The following is a 16841-nucleotide window of genomic DNA, read 5'->3' as shown; positions in this document are numbered from 1 at the left end:
TTGCACTCTAAAGGGATGGTGGAATAAGGAATGGCAAGTGTAAAGGTAAAGGTAAAGGACCCCTGACTGTTAGGTCCAGTCGCGGACGACTCTGGGGTTGTGTGCTCATCTCGCTCTTAGAATCATAGAATCATAGAATCATAGAGTTGGAAGAGACCACAAGGGCCATCGAGTCCAACCCCCTGCCAAGCAGGAAACACCATCAGAGCACTCCTGACATATGGTTGTCAAGCCTCTGCTTAAAGACCTCCAAAGTAGGAGACTCCACCACACTCCTTGGCAGCAAATTCCACTGTCGAACAGCTCTTACTGTCAGGAAGTTCTTCCTAATGTTTAGGTGGAATCTTCTTTCTTGTAGTTTGGATCCATTGCTCCGTGTCCGCTTCTCTGGAGCAGCAGAAAACAACCTTTCTCCCTCCTCTATGTGACATCCTTTTATATATTTGAACATGCCTATCATATCACCCCTTAACCTCCTCTTCTCCAGGCTAAACATGCCCAGCTCCCTTAGCCGTTCCTCATAAGGCATCGTTTCCAGGCCTTTGAACATTTTGGTTGCCCTCCTCTGGACACGTTCCAGTTTGTCAGTGTCCTTCTTGAATTGTGGTGCCCAGAACTGGACACAGTACTCCAGGTGTGGTCTGACCAGAGCAGAATACAGTGGCACTATTACTTCCCTTGATCTAGATGCTATACTCCTATTGATGCAGCCCAGAATTGCATTGGCTTTTTTAGCTGCCGCGTCACACTGTTGGCTCATGTCAAGTTTGTGGTCAACCAAGAATCCTAGATCCTTTTCACATGTACTGCTCTCAAGCCAGGTGTCACCCATCTTGTATTTGTGTCTCTCATTTTTTTTGCCCAAGTGCAATACTTTACATTTCTCCCTGTTAAAATTCATCTTGTTTGTTTTTGCCCAGTTCTCTAATCTGTCAAGGTCGTTTTGAAGTGTGATCCTGTCCTCAGGGGTGTTAGCCACCCCTCCCAGTTTGGTGTCATCTGCAAATTTGATCAGGATGCCCTTGAGTCCATCATCCAAGTCGTTGATAAAGATGTTGAATAAGATCGGGCCCAGGACAGAACCCTGTGGCACCCCACTAGTCACGCTTCTCCAGGATGAAGAGGAACCATTGATGAGCACCCTTTGGGTTCGGTCAGTCAGCCGAGGGAGTTTAGGCCGAGGGAGCCGGCGTTTGTTCACAGACAGCTTCCGGGTCCTGTGGCTAGCATGATAATAATAATAATAATAATAATAATAATAATAATAATAATAATAATAATAATAAAATCTTTATTGTCATTGCCCCCTTCGGGGACAACGAAATTACTTGACTGCTCCATAAAAACACTAATTAAACAATACAGTATAATACAGCAAGGGAGATTAGATGACTTTCAAAGTCCGGGCTTCCCATTCAGGGCCGAGATCGCTCTGGAGAAGAAGCTGTTCTTAAGACGGCTTGTTCTTGTCTTCATCGTCCTATATCTCCGTCCCGACGGCAAGAGCTCGAAGAGACAGTGACCAGGATGCGATGGATCTTTTACTATGTCCAGTGCCTTCCTATGGCACCTTGTGGCATAAATCTGCTCTAAGGTGGAGAGTGGGCAGCCAACAATGCTCTCTGCTGCCTTAACAACCCTGCACAACCCCACCCTGTCCTGGGCAGTACAGCTTCCGTACCACACACATAAGCCATAAGTGAGCACGCTCTCAATGGCACAGTGATAGAAGGCAAGCAGCAGTTTCTGCGGAAGATGGTTTTTCCTTAGTATTCTCAAAAAGTACAGTCTCTGCTGCGCCTTCTTTACAAGCCCCCTTGTGTTGACACTCCAGGACAGATCCTCTTGTAATTCAATGCCCAAAAATCTGAACGTTGTTACCCTCTCCACACAGGGAGAAGTCTCTTCTGGCGAACCAGAGCAGCGCATGGAAATGCCGTTTACCTTCCTGCTGGAGTGGTACCTATTTATCTACTTGCACTTTGACGTGCTTTCGAACTGCTAGGTGGGCAGGAGCTGGGACAGAACAATGGGAGTTCGCTTCGTTGCAGGGATTCGAACCACCAACCTTCTGACTGGCAAGCCCTAGGCTCAGTGGTTTAGACCAGTCGCAGTAAAAGTCATGGAGTATAACAGACAATTTAGATCTAAAGTGTCATTTTCAGTTATTTGGTTTTCATTTGTTGCATTTGTTTTGTGACAACAGGGAGCTGTCCTGTCTTGTCCCACCCTGAATCTCCACCCTCCATTATGAACTGATATCATGCCTAATCATTTTTGGCATTTAGCGTGAAAAGGTATAAATTATCTGGAGACAAATGGTTATAAGAAATTGTAACCATAGTCACAGGTCTGTAAATCTACCCACATGTGTATTGTAATGGTTAACTAAACACATCTATTAGGTTTGTTATTGCATAAGAATTTTAAAAATCTCTTGGTTTAGCCTTGGTTTTCCTGCATATTGTGATTTACTGGTTCTAAAAGTATACATTGCTGTCAGGGGTTCAGGAGCAGAGGCGAGGGCAAGGGAGGAAACAGAGAGTGAAGGGGAGGAGTCCGAAGGAAAGATGAGCGATGACGACGACCCGAGATCTCCGAGTCTTTCCAGTGAATCGGAAGATTCACAGAAAGGAGCGCCAGTGGTCAGAGCAAGGGGGGAGCTTAGGGGGACACCCCAGGAAGAAGGGACAAAGGGGGGTTCAGAGAGCAGCAGTTGGAAATCGGGGCCAACATTCCCAACAGAGCGCAGTGGGGAGGAAGGGCGCCAGGCATCGGGACCAGGCAGCTCGCCGCAGGGGGGAGGACATGAGTCAGGAGTGGCCACACCTCCATCGGAGAGAGAAGAAACGGTCAAACGGAAAGTGGGAGGTTGGGCGCGCGCGCCAAGTTCAAATGCACAGGAAGGCGGCACAGTAAGCAGCCCAGAAAGGGAGCCAGGTCCTAAAGCCCGCCGCAAGGAGACAGAAGGGTCCGGGGGGTCAGCGTCAGAAGAGTCCCGGAAGGAAGAGACCACGGGGGGCAGAGGGACCCAGAGGAGAACAGTCAGGCGGAAAAGGTGGAGCAGGGCTAGGGTATTAAGTTGGTGTACAGGAGGCGGGGACTCAGACGGAGCTTCGCCGGTCTAGCTTATAAGACGTAGAGTTGCACGCTGCAGCTTGGAAATGGAAACTGTAAATCAATAAAGACTTTTATACAGTGAACGCTGGCTAGCGTGATCCTCTGTGAGCTCGGATCTGGAAGCACCTCTGACAATTGCTGTCCTCTTTATTCCTAGGCTTTGTTCTTAAGATTTAACTCTCAGCATTTAAAGTTATTGCTAAATTAGTTCTGTCTGACAAAGTTTGAAAACTTTTAGCAGACGTAAAATGATTTAGTGGGTATTTTTAGCTATTGCATGTAAAAACTATGGTGAAGGTTGCACAAAGAGTCCTTGCAATTTAATTTTCTGCAAGGTATCTCGGATGCAAAAAGAAGTATTTGTATTATTATTTACATCTTAAACTGGTTTATGCATTCTTAAAAAGAAATATATATATAAATTATATTTATTGGCCTTTCCTATTGGTGTTTCTACATCTTCTCCATTATTATTTGTGCCCCCACCCTTCTTTCTGTGTGTTTACAGTTGGCACTGGGATTACGTTCATGGTCAGGTTTCGTTATCTGTGTCTCGTCTGTTTTTATGTATGCTTTCGTTTATCCGAAAATTTCAATTAAATTAAAAAAATAAATAAAGTGGAAACACTAGACCACTATTCCTCAATGCTGAGGTTTTAGGACTTTGGATAGATACTGTATTTTTTGCTCTATAAGACGCACCAGACCACAAGACGCACCTAGTTTTAGGAGGAGGAAAACAAGAAAAAAAATATTCTGAATCTCAGAAGCCAGAACAGCAAGAGGGGTCACTGCGCAGTGAAAGCAGCGATCCCTCTTGCTGTTCCGTCCCTTCTGTGATAGCTGCGCAGCCTGCATTTGCTCCATAAAACGCACACACATTTCCCCTTACTTTTTAGGAGGTAAAAAGTGAGTCTCATAGAGCAAAAAATACGGTAATTCCAGTCTGCTGTGGCGGGACTGGACCCAGCAGTCAGTCACATCAGGCACCCCACCCTGTTATGCTGTTTCTCTGCAACTTCCCAGAGTTCAGGTAGGCAGGACTACATGGAGAAAGGGGTAGGAAAACGACAAAAGTGCAGTTGTGTGAGCAAAATTAGCCTACAGACAGCAGCTTGGGTGATTTCTGCCCTTCAGCTGCCATTGGGGTTATCTTTATACCATTCTACCTGGAGGCATTCCAAATTTCAGAGAGCTAACATAACATTGCTGGGAACAACCAAAGTCCTCTTACCATCGCCAGTGTTGTGATGCTCAAAATGTCCATGCCTGTGTGCACTTTGCTACAACTCTGCTCTATGAGCCAGAGAAGCAAATTGGCTAAAGGCACCGGATGTGTACAGGACATACGAACTCTACTTCTCTCTATGATCCATGGTGAGAAAATGCAAATTACTTCTGGAGCCTCTCCAGCTTCCTGAAGTCTCCACTGACGGCTTACACTGCATTTACTCCTGGCAACCGCCCAAGACAGATCAGGAGTGGCTGAAAGGAGAAATAATTCAGCCAATAGGAAAATGTGCTCTGGTCCATACTGCCTGTTGTTGTTGGGTAGGTCCAGAGCTTTTTTCCCGGGGGAAACCCACCAGAACTAAGTTCCGGCGCCTCTCAGGTAGGTTCTGGAACCTCTCAGGTGAGTTCCAGCACCTCTTATGTGGGTGCCATTGCCATTCTAAGACAAAAAGGGAGGCTTCATTGTGAGTTCCGGCACCAGTGTGGTGTAGTGGTTAAGAGCAGTAGACCCATAATCTGGTGAACCGGGTTTGCGTCTCCGCTCCTCCACCTGCAGCTGCTGGGTGACCTTGGGCCAGTCACACTTCTCTGAAGTCTCTCAGCCCCACTCACCTCACAGAGTGTTTGTTGTGGGGGAGGAAGGGAAAGGAGAACGTCAGCCGCTTTGAGACTCCTTCGGGTAGTGATAAAGCGGGATATCAAATCCAAACTCTTCTTCTTCTTCTACCTCTTTTTCTGGAAAAATAGCACTGGGTAGGTCTCTGATCCGATCTGGGAAGTCAAATCTTTGCTCAGTCTTCTGAGCAGTTTTGACTGGGAGTGGCCACCCTCCCTGTGGAATGCCCTCCCATCAGATGTCAATGAAGTAAACAACTATCTGTCTTTTAGAAGACATCTGAAAGCAGGTGTGTTTAGGGAAGTTTTTAATGTTTGATGTTTTATTGTGCTTTTAATATTCTGTTAGGAGCCAGCCAGAGTGGCTAGGGAAACCCAGCTAGATGGGCGGGGTATAAATAAATTATTATTATTATTATTATTATTATTATTATTATTATTATTATTATTATTATTATTAATTTTAGCAGCAGTTTCAGCTGATGGGTGGTGGGAGAAATCCAACCATCAGGGACTCAATGTAAGCTCTTGGTTGTTTCTTTGAAGCCCTGCCCTGCCCACATCAGATGTTTTGTGACTTGCCCAAAATGGACTTGTGGCCCACAGGCCACCAAGTCTGGCTCACCAGCCAGAGGCTTCCAACCCCTGGTCTATGCAGAAGTGGGGACCAAGCCAAACCAGATGTCCAGGCACTGAGCTTTGGCCCTCTGCTTTAATAGGAACATAGCAAAGTGCCTTATACTATCCATCTGTCCAGCTCAGTATTTTCTGGACTGACTGGCAGTGGCTGTCTAGAGCTGGAACTACACTCACCTTTTAAAAGTTATTAGAACGACATTAGAAATATCATTGTAAAACGTCAAGGCAGCAAAAGTCCCCTTTGCTTTCGTTTCCCTCCCTGGTTTCTGGTTGCTCTGCAGCGCCCTCTGGTGTCACATTTTAATAACACATTATGAATAAAAAATTCCTTTCAGTAGCACCTTAAAGACCAACTAAGTTAGTTCTTGGTATGAGCTTTCGTGTGCATGCACACTTCTTCAGATACATTGTGAATGTTTTATTTAAAAAAGTTGCATATTGTTATCAGAATAATTCCTTAACTCCTTTTTAGCATTAAAAACCATAAGTGTAGATCTACACCAGGATTTCAGGCCAGGAACACCCATGGCCCTACCTATTTCCTATGATTGTAAGTTGATTCGAACTTTTCTTAACATTATCTTTATCTTGTATCGTTACCAGAAAAGAAATAGAGATCGGATTTGCTTTTGAGAAACCTATTCTGGGTCTTAGTAATCACAGTGTCCTATTCCAAGTGCTCGCAGACTAACTGTTGAAAAACAGTATGCTATTGAGGTGCTTCATTCCAGAGCTTTTACCCAAACAGGTGAAGTGGCACAAATATTTTGGGCGTTTCTGTGTTTGAAAGCACTGGACGCAATGTTTCATTCTGGGAGTAGGTGAGATGGAATTATTACAAAGGCAGCAGTTGATTTTCCTACTGTTTGAGATCAGAATCTCCGGGCCTTGAGTTCTAGCCAAAAAGACGATCTTCCTTGTCTTGTCTCTGCACAGTTGGGTGCCTTTGGGCTGCTGGCCCTGCTAACTTTGAGCCAAGCTGCCAGCAACCCATTTACAAACCTGTTGCAATTGCAAACACACCCTCTGTTTGGCTAATATCCCTGAGCATAAGGGCACTCCCATACAGAGTGCATCGCAGTAGCCCAGTCTTGCAAAACCTGACAATTGTCACATACATTTCCAGTGCCTTTCTACTGCTAGCTGTGTTTGCAAACATACACTCACCAGCAGAAGTGTATTTAGGAGTGGAGCAATGGGGTCATGGTCCAAGGTGGCAAATTAGAGGGGGAGCAGTATTTGCAGCACTAGCAGGGGAAAGAGACTCTTAGCTTTCATTTTTAAACTACCATCTTAAGTACCTTCACAGAAGCTTATGAAAAGCTTGGCCTATCGCTCAACATCCAAAAAACCAAAGTGCTGCACCAACAAGCACAAAACAACTCAATAGTGTTACATTGGAAAGTGTCAATCACTTCTCCTCCCTGGGCAGTTATCTTTCCACAAGGGCCAACATTGATGCCAAAATCCAGCACTGCTTGAGCTCTGCGAGTGCGGCTTTCTCCTGATTGAAGTGCAGTGTTTGAGGACTGGGACATTCGCAGGGAAACCAAAATGCTTGTTTACAAAGCTATTGTACCATCAACATTACTGTATGCCTGTGAAACATGGATCACTTATAAACGCTATCTCCAACTCCTTGAAAGGTTCCACCAATGGTGACCCCAATAATTTTTACACATGACTTGGGAAGACAGGCGAATTAATGCCAGTGTACTGGAAGAAGCAAAGGTCACCATTGTCAAAGCAATGATTCTTCAAAATCAACTTCGTTGGACTGGTCATGTTGTGCCTATCATCTTCCAAAACAACTACTCTATTCTGAACTTTAAAAATGGAAAGCGTAATGCCGGTGGTCAACAAAAGAGATGTAAAGACTCTCTCAAGGCAAATCTTTAAAAAAATGTAGCATAAACACCAACAATTGTGAAATACTGGCCTTCGAGCACACCAATTGGAGAACAGCCTTTACCAAAGGTACCTGGACTTTGAAGATGCTCGAACTCAGGACGAAAGGGAGAAACGTGCTAAGAGGAAGGCACGCTTGGCAAACATTCACCATGATCAACTCCCGCCCGGAAACCTATGTCCCCACTGTGGAAGGACGTGTGGATCCAGAACTGGCCTCCACAGTCACTTACAGACCCACTGTTAGAACCGTGTTTATGGAAGACAATCTTACTCGACTATGAGTGATCACCAAAGCAGCAGCAGCAGCAGCTTTCACTTTTAAAGAAGTACAGTGGTACCTCAGGTTACACACGCTTCAGGTTACATACGCTTCAGGTTGCAGACTCCGCTAACCCAGAAATATTACCTCGGGTTAAGAACTTTGCCCCAGGATGAGGCAAAGAAATGGTAGAAATGGTAGCGCAGCGGCAGCAGGAGGCCCCATTAGCGAAAGTGGTGCTTCAAGTTAAGAACAGTTTCAGGTTAAGAATGGACCTCCGGAACGAATTAAGTACTGAACCTGAGGTACCACTGTAGTAAGGTCCTATGTCCTCCAGGAGAAACCATATAAGCCTACATCGATTCCTGCACATTTGTTTAAAGCAATGTGAAGTAAAGGAGTCTGAACTAAAGAGTTCTGTCATGGATGCTTTAGCTGAGATTCCCTGGGTTCCCTTCCAACTTTGTAATAGTGCTTTAAAGGTATGGTGTGAATGGGAGCTATCCCTTTAATGGGAAGCCCATTGCAGGACCTGAATGCAAGAACAACCCTCCCCAACCGTGAATCCAAGAAACTGTGATTCAGAACTACAGCTGCCTCAAGCTGCTGTGCTTTTCAAAGGCTTTAAGTTGTGGAGTTTCAATCACTAGCTAAAAGAAAAAGGCAAGCCTCTGGTCACACAATTTCCCCCCCAAAATTTTGTTTCATTAAAAAAAAAAACCTTTATTTGCAAATTCAACAGATAAAAAATAACCTTATATAACAAATACAAATAGTAACAAAATAAGAATACACACAACACATTATATACATAGTGCTCATCACATTAAGGACTCGGCTAGGCTGGTGAAGAAAGTGTTGTGTATGCAATATAACACTGTGCCACCAGATGGCGCTGTGGAGTCCCATCTTTCCCTGTTTAAATTTACAAGACATTTAACTGAAACTCTGGTGTGTTCAAATCCAGTCTAGATATCCAAAAGGCATCCGTACAAAACTGGCATCTCCAAGACCTATTTTCAAATGTACCGAGGCAATAAAAAAGGTCGTTATTTATCAAAACGTGTGTGCTGTGTACAAAACTAAGCAGAAATAGCTCGCCTTTCTGCACTGCTACACATCGAGGCAGCCCGGGAGCCGCAGAAACGATGAAAAACCTCACATCCTACTGCAATGCAATGCCAGTAAGTCATAATGAGGGGGAAACGTGACTCTAGAAATAAACAAGTCAATCAAAGTGCTGTCCAATAGTTCCTTTCAAACGCAACGGGACAGTGACAAATGAATATTCAAAAGTATCGTAGCTCCAGGCTGGTGCAAATCCTATGTTTTTGTTCTGTATTTTGGTGGGAAGGTGGATTTTTGCAACAAAATACAAAACACCACCCATGTTCTTTGGGGGAACCCAGTGGCTGTGATGCACGCGGCCGATGAGAATTGTAGTCCAAAACATTTGGAGGGCACCAGATTGTGAAGGTTGCTGTAATTGTTCATGTGCTTTGTCCTGAAGGGATACCAGAACATCCACGCTCCACTATCCACTATCCAGGCATAGGCAAACTGGGCCCCCCAGGTATTTTGGAACTACAACTCCCATCATCCCTAGTTAATAGGACCAGTGGTCAGGGATGATGGGAAGTGTAGTCCCAAAACAGCTGGAGGGCCGAGTTTGCCTATGCCTGCTCTTAGCCGTGGAGTTTCTCCCAAGTGCAAGTTTTGCAATGCGAATTAACGTATGTATTCCACCAAAACCTCGATGTTTATAAAGTGCGTTCACCTCCGTGAATTCTCTGGTGAAGTTTAAGGCTTGATCCGTGACGGAAACTCTTCTGACACTGGGAACATTGATACGGCTTCTCCCCTGTGTGGATTCTGTGGTGCCTGTTCAGGTTTCCACTCCAGCCGAAGCTCTTTCCGCACTCGAAGCATTTGTACGGCTTCTCCCCTGTGTGAATTCTTTTGTGCACTCTCAGGTACGTGCTCTGAACAAAGCTCTTTCCACACTCTGAGCATTTATAGGGCTTTGCGCCAACATGGAATCTCTGGTCTGAGCTGCGAGAGAATGGCTTCCTGTTCTCTGAATATTCATGTGGTTCTTCTCCCATGTGGATTCTCTGATGTTTAGTAAGGTTCATCCAGCCAATGAAACCCTTTCCACACTCTGAGCACATCAACAGTCTCTTCTCTCCATTCTCAGTATTCCTTCTGTTTCCTGCATGACGTTCTGCCAGTATTGGAACTTCACGGAAGCCAGCCCCTGCAGAAGTCAAGCGCGTCTTCTGCTTTTGTTCAGTTTTCTTTCTTTGAGGACTGTTTTCTTCATCACTCTCACTCCCATCACCTGAAAGAATCGAGAGAGAAATCAGGAAGGAAACTCAATGAAATTAAAGGAAAGCAGAAAATACGGTAAGTGGGGAGACAGATCCCTTTCAATTCCATCAAACAGCCTCTGATGGTGAAAAGGAAATAATAACTGATACATGCCACATGTGTTCCGCATTTGTAGGAAATTGGTATTTTAGTATGGCAGTCTCTATACTTTTGAACTCCCTGAATATTGACATGAGACAAGTGCCTTCACTCTACTCTTTTTGGTGCCTGCTAAAAACATTTTTGCTCAGGCAAGTCTACCCAGATATCTAGAATACTGATGTGTTTGCAGTTTATTACCATTTTTAATTATCTGAATTTACCCTTGATTTCTGTTTTAACTCTGAAGCACAACCCAAATCCTGCAAGGAAATAGCTGTAGTTCGATGATACAACATGTGCCTTGCTTTGAGGTTTTTCTATAATCAAGTGCTAAGTATTTTTGTGTGTGAAATAAGAAGCATAAATTATTAGCATTAGTAAATCTATTACGCACCCTCTGCCAAGCAGGTCATGGGGTGGTTTAAAATTTGTAATTTTAAAAGAATTTTAAAATTTAAAATAAAAAGAATTTTAAAAATTACAGTCCTGGGAAAGGGGCAGGCTCTTAAAACATGTCTCAGGTCTCAAGGCCAGGGTAGAGAGCTACCTCTTCAGCATTCATTTACAGGTAAGAGAAAACAGGTAAGCTATTATAAAGTCTTTCTTAAACTGAGGGGAGCCCCCGTTGTATATCTTTCAGAAGTGAATTCCAGAGCGCAGGAGACACTACCAAAAAGGTCCTGCCTGCCTCTGGTGCCCACCAGTTGAATTAAGGAGGGCACGGGAGTCTGGTCACACAGAAATCAAAATGTCTGCCAGGTGTCTGCATAGCTTGCTAGGTCAAAAATGCAGGGAGTCCCATGTCAATTCAGCACCTACCAGCTAATTTCTCCTCTTCTTCAGAGCCCTCAGTGAATGCATTTTCCCATTCTTTCTGCAAAGCGATGTCAGATCTGGAAATTGGCACTCCTTTTTTGAGAGAAAGAAGATATTATTATTTATTAAATTCATATACTGCCCTTTATCAGGGCGACGTACAACGTTAAAACACATTACACAGCATCAGTGACAAAAACATAGTAAAGAGCATACTGACGGACAACCTAATTATAATAATAGTCCCCACACTTTTACAGGTCATAGATTAATTAATAGCCATAGGCCTGGGTAATGTTATAATGCTGCCTTAAATGTATAGCTTGGATGGGGCCAGAGCTTATTTAACTATTTATTTATTTGATTTTTTTTTTTTTTTTGCACTTTCATAGCATATATCAAGGCAGCTCGTGGCATAAATTCCATTAAATCAGTCAATAAATATCTGTAAAATGGTAAGCCAGTAAGCTTACTGGGAAATGATAAATAATGAATTGAAAAGGATGTTCAAAATAATCTTAGTTTTTTTAAAAAAACAGAAACTTTTCTTTGGGGAATTTAGGGACAGAACTACCTAAATTGCATAGAAATTTATTTATGTATGCGACTACAACAGCAAGCATGTTACTCGTCCCAAAATGGAAAGAAGCAGAAGTCCCAGCAAAGGGAGAATGGATGCAAAAACTTATGGAATATGCAGAAATGGCGAAATTTACCGGAAGAATAAGAAATCAAGATAAACTTTTTATAAAAGAATGGATATGGCTTAGTGAATATTTACAGATAAATTGCAAACAGATAAAAACATTGGCAGGATTACTGCAATAACCTGTAGTTTCATACGAGTTTATATTTAACATAGATAATTAAATGAGCAAATTAAATGAATTTGGATATGCAGAAGATACTAAAAAATAAATTTAAGGAACGGCAGAAAGGGGGGGGCATAGAGGAAGCCAAACTTTGAAATGTTAAAATGATTGTGAAACTAATGAAATGTATGAATTTGAAAAGTATAAATAAACTTTAAAATAATGAAAATAAATATCTGTATAACTGATGTTTACAAACATCAGTAAAACAGCAACAGATACTAGCTGGCTGAAGGGTGGGGGGAATCCATATTGTAAAAATGTAACTAAAGTTTTTAAGAGAGACATAGCTGTCATCGTTTCCCTTTTTTAAAGGGAAATTCCCTTATTCCGAATAGGATTCCTCGCAATAAAAAGGAAATGTTGACAGCTATGTAGACGTCTGAAAGAAGGCAGGGAGTTCCGCAGGGTGGAGCTTGCCACACTAAACGGCCTCGGTCCAGTATATCTGAAGGAGCGTCTCCACCCCCATCGTTCTGCCCGGACACTGAGGTCCAGCTCCGAGGGCATTCTGGCGGTTCCCTCACTGCGAGAAGCCAAGTTACAGGGAACCAGGCAGAGGGCCTTCTCGGTAGTGGCGCCCTCCCTGTGGAACACCCTCCCACCAGATGTCAAAGAGAACAACAACTACCAGGCTTTTAGAAGACATCTGAAGGCAGCCCTGTTTCAGGAAGCTTTTATTGTTTGATGTATTATAGTATTTTAATATTCTTTTGGAAGCCGCCCAGAGTGGCCGGGGAAGCCCAGCCAGATGGGCGGGGTATAAATAATAAATTATTATTATTATTATTATTATTATTATTAAAGGCCCTGTCAGCTACTGTCACACGCCGTGACGTTTCCCACAATGCACTGCCGCATACAAAGAGCAGCAACTCTTCCTGCTTTCAGGATCTATCGGCCAAAACCAAGGAGGAGCCTTACCTAGAAATACCAGACTCGCATAATTCTCCTCCATGACTTCTTTGTGCAGCGCTCTCTGGTCCGGATCCAGCAGGAACCATTCCTCCTCTTTGAAACGCACTGCCACCTCCTCAAGGGACACGGCAGCCTGAAAGAAAGATGGTCCGTCAAATCCCACACCTCTCGCTGGGTCTGAAAAAGGAACCTGGGGGGTTCCCTGCCCGTCTCCCCAACAATTCCGCCCACCCCGTACCTGTTCCAACTGGGCAGGAGCCATTCCCAGTCCACCACAAAGAGGAGGAGGCCTAGAAGGAAGCTCTGGGGCCATCTCGCTGTCTCCAAACGTTGTTCGACATCCTATGGGGAAGACAAAGAAAATGGGGAGGCATTTTAGGCTCCGTAATTTAACCGCAGGATCCAGGCATATTCAAGAGAAGGAGAGACTATGTTGAAGCCTGCTCCGTTATGGTCCTTACCCAGAGAAGTGGTACCCATGTCAGCCTCCTGCTTGATCTCCCTGAACAGTGGCCTCTCGGTGGCATCTGGCAGGCTGTTCTCTGCCTCTATGAAATGTGAGGTTGCTTCGGATGACATCTCCTGCGCCTGAGATAGGAACCCATGCAAGAAAGTGGAAGGGGGGGGGGGAGACAGGAAACAGGTCAGGCAAAGGCCAGGGGTGCCATTAAATAACGCAAGATGAATAAATGTATTAAGTTATTATTACCGTATTGGCCCGTATATAAGCCGCACTTTCGCCCCAAATTCCGACCGTGAAAAGTTAAAGTGCAGCTTATATTCGCGACCTTACAAAAATTATCCAGTATGCAGCCAGGAGCAAGGCAAAGTGGTGCCTGTCCCAGGCGTAGTCCCCCGTCTTCTCCCCCAAGGCCGGGAAGGGAGAAAGCGGGGAGGGGAGCAGCTTATATTCGGACCAATACGGTATCATCATCATTATTAATAATTGTTATTTACCCTCCCTTTCACTCTAAGGTCCCAGGGCAGGTTGCAGCATTAAAACACAATACTAAAAACAATTCAAAAATTGGATTCATAGAAGTAAGGAGAGTCCTAAAACCATGCACCTCAAAAGCCAGGGTAAAAATGAGCGTCATCAGCATTCGCTGGAAGCCGTATAATGTAGGTACCAGATGTACCTCTGTGGGGAAGGAGTGCCACAGCTTAGGGGCCACCACAGAGAAGGCCTTCTGCCACCCACCAAACCTCTGAGGGTGCAGTTACTACCAAGAGGGCCCCCCCATCTGCTGATCTCAGCACCTGAGAGGGTCTAATTTATCAGCTAGAAGATTGATCAGCACTTCCTGAGGCAGTGAATCCAAATACAACCAAGGATCGGGGCCTTGGAATTACCAAAGCAAAACAGTCTCTCACCTCAGCCTCCTTCTGGTCTTCCGCTTGGCTCATGAGAAAACCTTCAGCCAGGGCCACTGCCTCGGCGCAGGTCTCTGGCCCACAATCTCTGACCCAGCTCTGCATCTCCGGGGGGAGGGCAGCCAGGAACTGCTCCAGGACCACTAAATCCAGGATCTGAGCCTTGGTGTGTCTCTCTGGCTCCAGCCACAGACGGCAAAGGTGGTGGAGGCGGCTGCAAACCTCTCGGGGCCCCTCGGCTTCCTGGTAGCGGAAATGCCTGAAACGTTGGCGCCGAGCGTCAGAGCCAAGGACATCCTCCTCACCCAGGATCTCCTGCGCGGTTCTCTTTGAGGCTGTCACACTGCCCCTCGCCTGGACGAAGTCTACGGAGTCTACCCCTGCTCTTTTCCCTGCGTCAGTTGCCACAGAGTCTAGCTCTTCCATCTTTCCTCCACGGAGCCGGTCATTTGCCTTTTCTTTCTGCCTAGGAGGGACGGAGCGTGTTGTATTGCTGCTTCTTTCGGCCTTGTCAGCCACATCTCTGTGCCGTTTCATGAGGTGACTGTGCATTGTGTTGGTTCCCACCTGCTGGCAGCCGCTGGGCTTCCCAAGACTAACAGTTTGACTGCAACGGGCCGCAAATTTGCTATTGGCATCCTTGGCGAAGAGTTTCCACCCAAAAGGCGTTTTCCCACGATGGGCTGATGGTTCCATGTTGGTGGCAACCTTTTGAAGTGGGTTCTTTTGGGGCCTTTTGATGCCAGAGGCACCTCCTTCCTTGAGTCTTGGTAGTGCCCTTTCCTTTGCACAGTCCTCCTGTACCAGCAGAGCGTTGCCATCCCTGGACTCAGAATCTTGGCTGCTGTTGCTCTCTAGCAAAGTGAATTCCATTGGCTGGCATGCCACACAGGTCAGCGGAGTGGACGGCAATCTAGAACTGCCTGACATGGACCGAGTGTGAGGCCTGGAGGGTGTCATCCTGCTACTTCCTGCTACCTCGTTAAGAGCGGAGTGAGACCCCAAGGTGCCTGAGACAGACCGGGTTCGAGGCCTGGAAGATGCAGTCTTGCCCCTTTCTGATGCCTTGTCAAGAACATCTCTGTGCTTTCTCATCATGTGACTGTGCATTGCAGTGGTTCCCACCAGTTGGCAACCATCAGGCCTCCCAAGGCGAACGGCCCTATGGCAGACACGGCACTGGACCACAAATTTGCTTGTTGCCGTGAAGTATCTCCACACGAAAGAGATCCTCTGCCTTTTTGCTGGTGGCTCCATAGTGGTGGTGTCCTCTGGCTCACGGGACGTGGAGGAGGACTGTCTTAGGAGGCGCCTGCTTCTACGCAGCTTTGGGACCTCGCCTGGGGTGCTCTTCAGGGGAACTTGGACACAATGTGCTTCTGCTTGCGCTGGAAGTGGCAAGTTCAGCACATCAGAACTGGACGGTTCCTTCTCTTCCTCCATGCTGCTCTCCAATGCCAGAACGAAATTCTTATCATCCAACTGAAAAAGATCCTCTTGGGAAGGCTCCAGTGGAGATTCTTCCATAGGGTTTTGGGAACCACTCCGTGCCTCTTTTATGCCGAACTGTGGTCCCAACCAGTTCCTTTCGTTTGTCCTCTCCATCTTATTCTGCAAGTTGCCCATTGTGCAAGAGGAAGTCACGGTGGTGAAGCAATCCAGCAGAGTCTAGTTTTTTTTCTGGTGGGAGAGAAAGAGAGAGAAAATCAGTCAATCACTGCTTTTCAATAGAAGCACCCACTGAAATTTAATGGAAGGCAATTTGTATGAGCTTAAATGTGCACTGTAGTTTTTGGATTCATCCAAGTTGCTGGAAGCTCCTTATTTCCCAAGACAGAACCTGCAGAACTCACAAGGTCCAGATGATTTGCAGAAGTTGATTTTATTCTCTGCAAGTTTGTCACTTACTCTTCTCCAAACCATGTGTGTCCCCCCCACAAATTTTTCCCTTAGCCTGCACTGTTGCTGCACTTTCTTCCACAAGCAAAAGCCTCACATCAGAAATAGGAAACATGTGTGGTCATGGCACTGTTTCAGAAACTATTGGAAATATAGCATTAATTTATTTCATGGAATTTCTATACTGCTTGGGTTTTTTGTGTGTGCTTTATAAAAGCCTCAAATCAATTAAAAAAAGACAATACTGTAACATCAAGGGAGGGAACCCCATTGTATTTTGAAACATTTTTTTTGAAAAAACTTTTATTAAAATTCCCTCAACTTCTAAGCCGTAAAAGCGCTTGATCAGAAGGGAAGTAGAATAGGTGCTGCAACACTAAACAAGGCAGGATCTACATTTCTAACCTTCCTTTCACATTACAGAACAGGCAACTGTGGTGTGATGGAAATTTAGAATGGCGTAACATTATTAAATGTCTGGATGTGAAAAAAGAACATTTTTTAAAAAACACAGAACTTATAACTCCCATGATCCCTAGTTAGCAGGACCAGTGGGTCAGGGATGATGGCTATAATCTGTAAATCTAACCAAATAAACCCGATGTCCAAAAACATCTGGAGGGCAGTGTTTGCCTATGCCTGTTCTAGGGATCCCAGTTTGATGTATTACTATGAACCAGGGGCAAGTCAATTAAACGGTTCAGGGGCAGTGC

The 16841-nt window shown here is 45.1% G+C and overlaps 1 protein-coding gene across 1 annotated transcript; it reads right to left on the bottom strand.

Moving 5' to 3' along the window:
- Positions 1 to 8878: 8878 nt before the first annotated feature.
- Positions 8879 to 15855, bottom strand: LOC309527270 (uncharacterized protein; the record flags this gene model as incomplete). The annotated part of the gene is made up of 6 exons (XM_082213955.1): positions 8879 to 10118; positions 11069 to 11158; positions 12862 to 12988; positions 13094 to 13197; positions 13317 to 13443; positions 14230 to 15855. The coding sequence occupies 6 exons, from the start codon at positions 15853 to 15855 to the stop codon at positions 9538 to 9540; spliced, it is 2655 nt and encodes an 884-aa protein (XP_082070081.1). The 3' UTR covers positions 8879 to 9537.
- Between the last annotated feature and the right edge of the window lie 986 nt (positions 15856 to 16841).

The sequence above is a fragment of the Podarcis vaucheri genome (genome assembly GCF_965113315.1).
Source record: "Podarcis vaucheri genome assembly, chromosome: 2".
In the NCBI taxonomy this organism is placed as follows: Eukaryota; Metazoa; Chordata; class Lepidosauria; order Squamata; family Lacertidae; genus Podarcis; species Podarcis vaucheri.
Note: the sequence above shows the minus strand (reverse complement) of the source record. Positions and strands in the feature narration are given on the sequence as shown.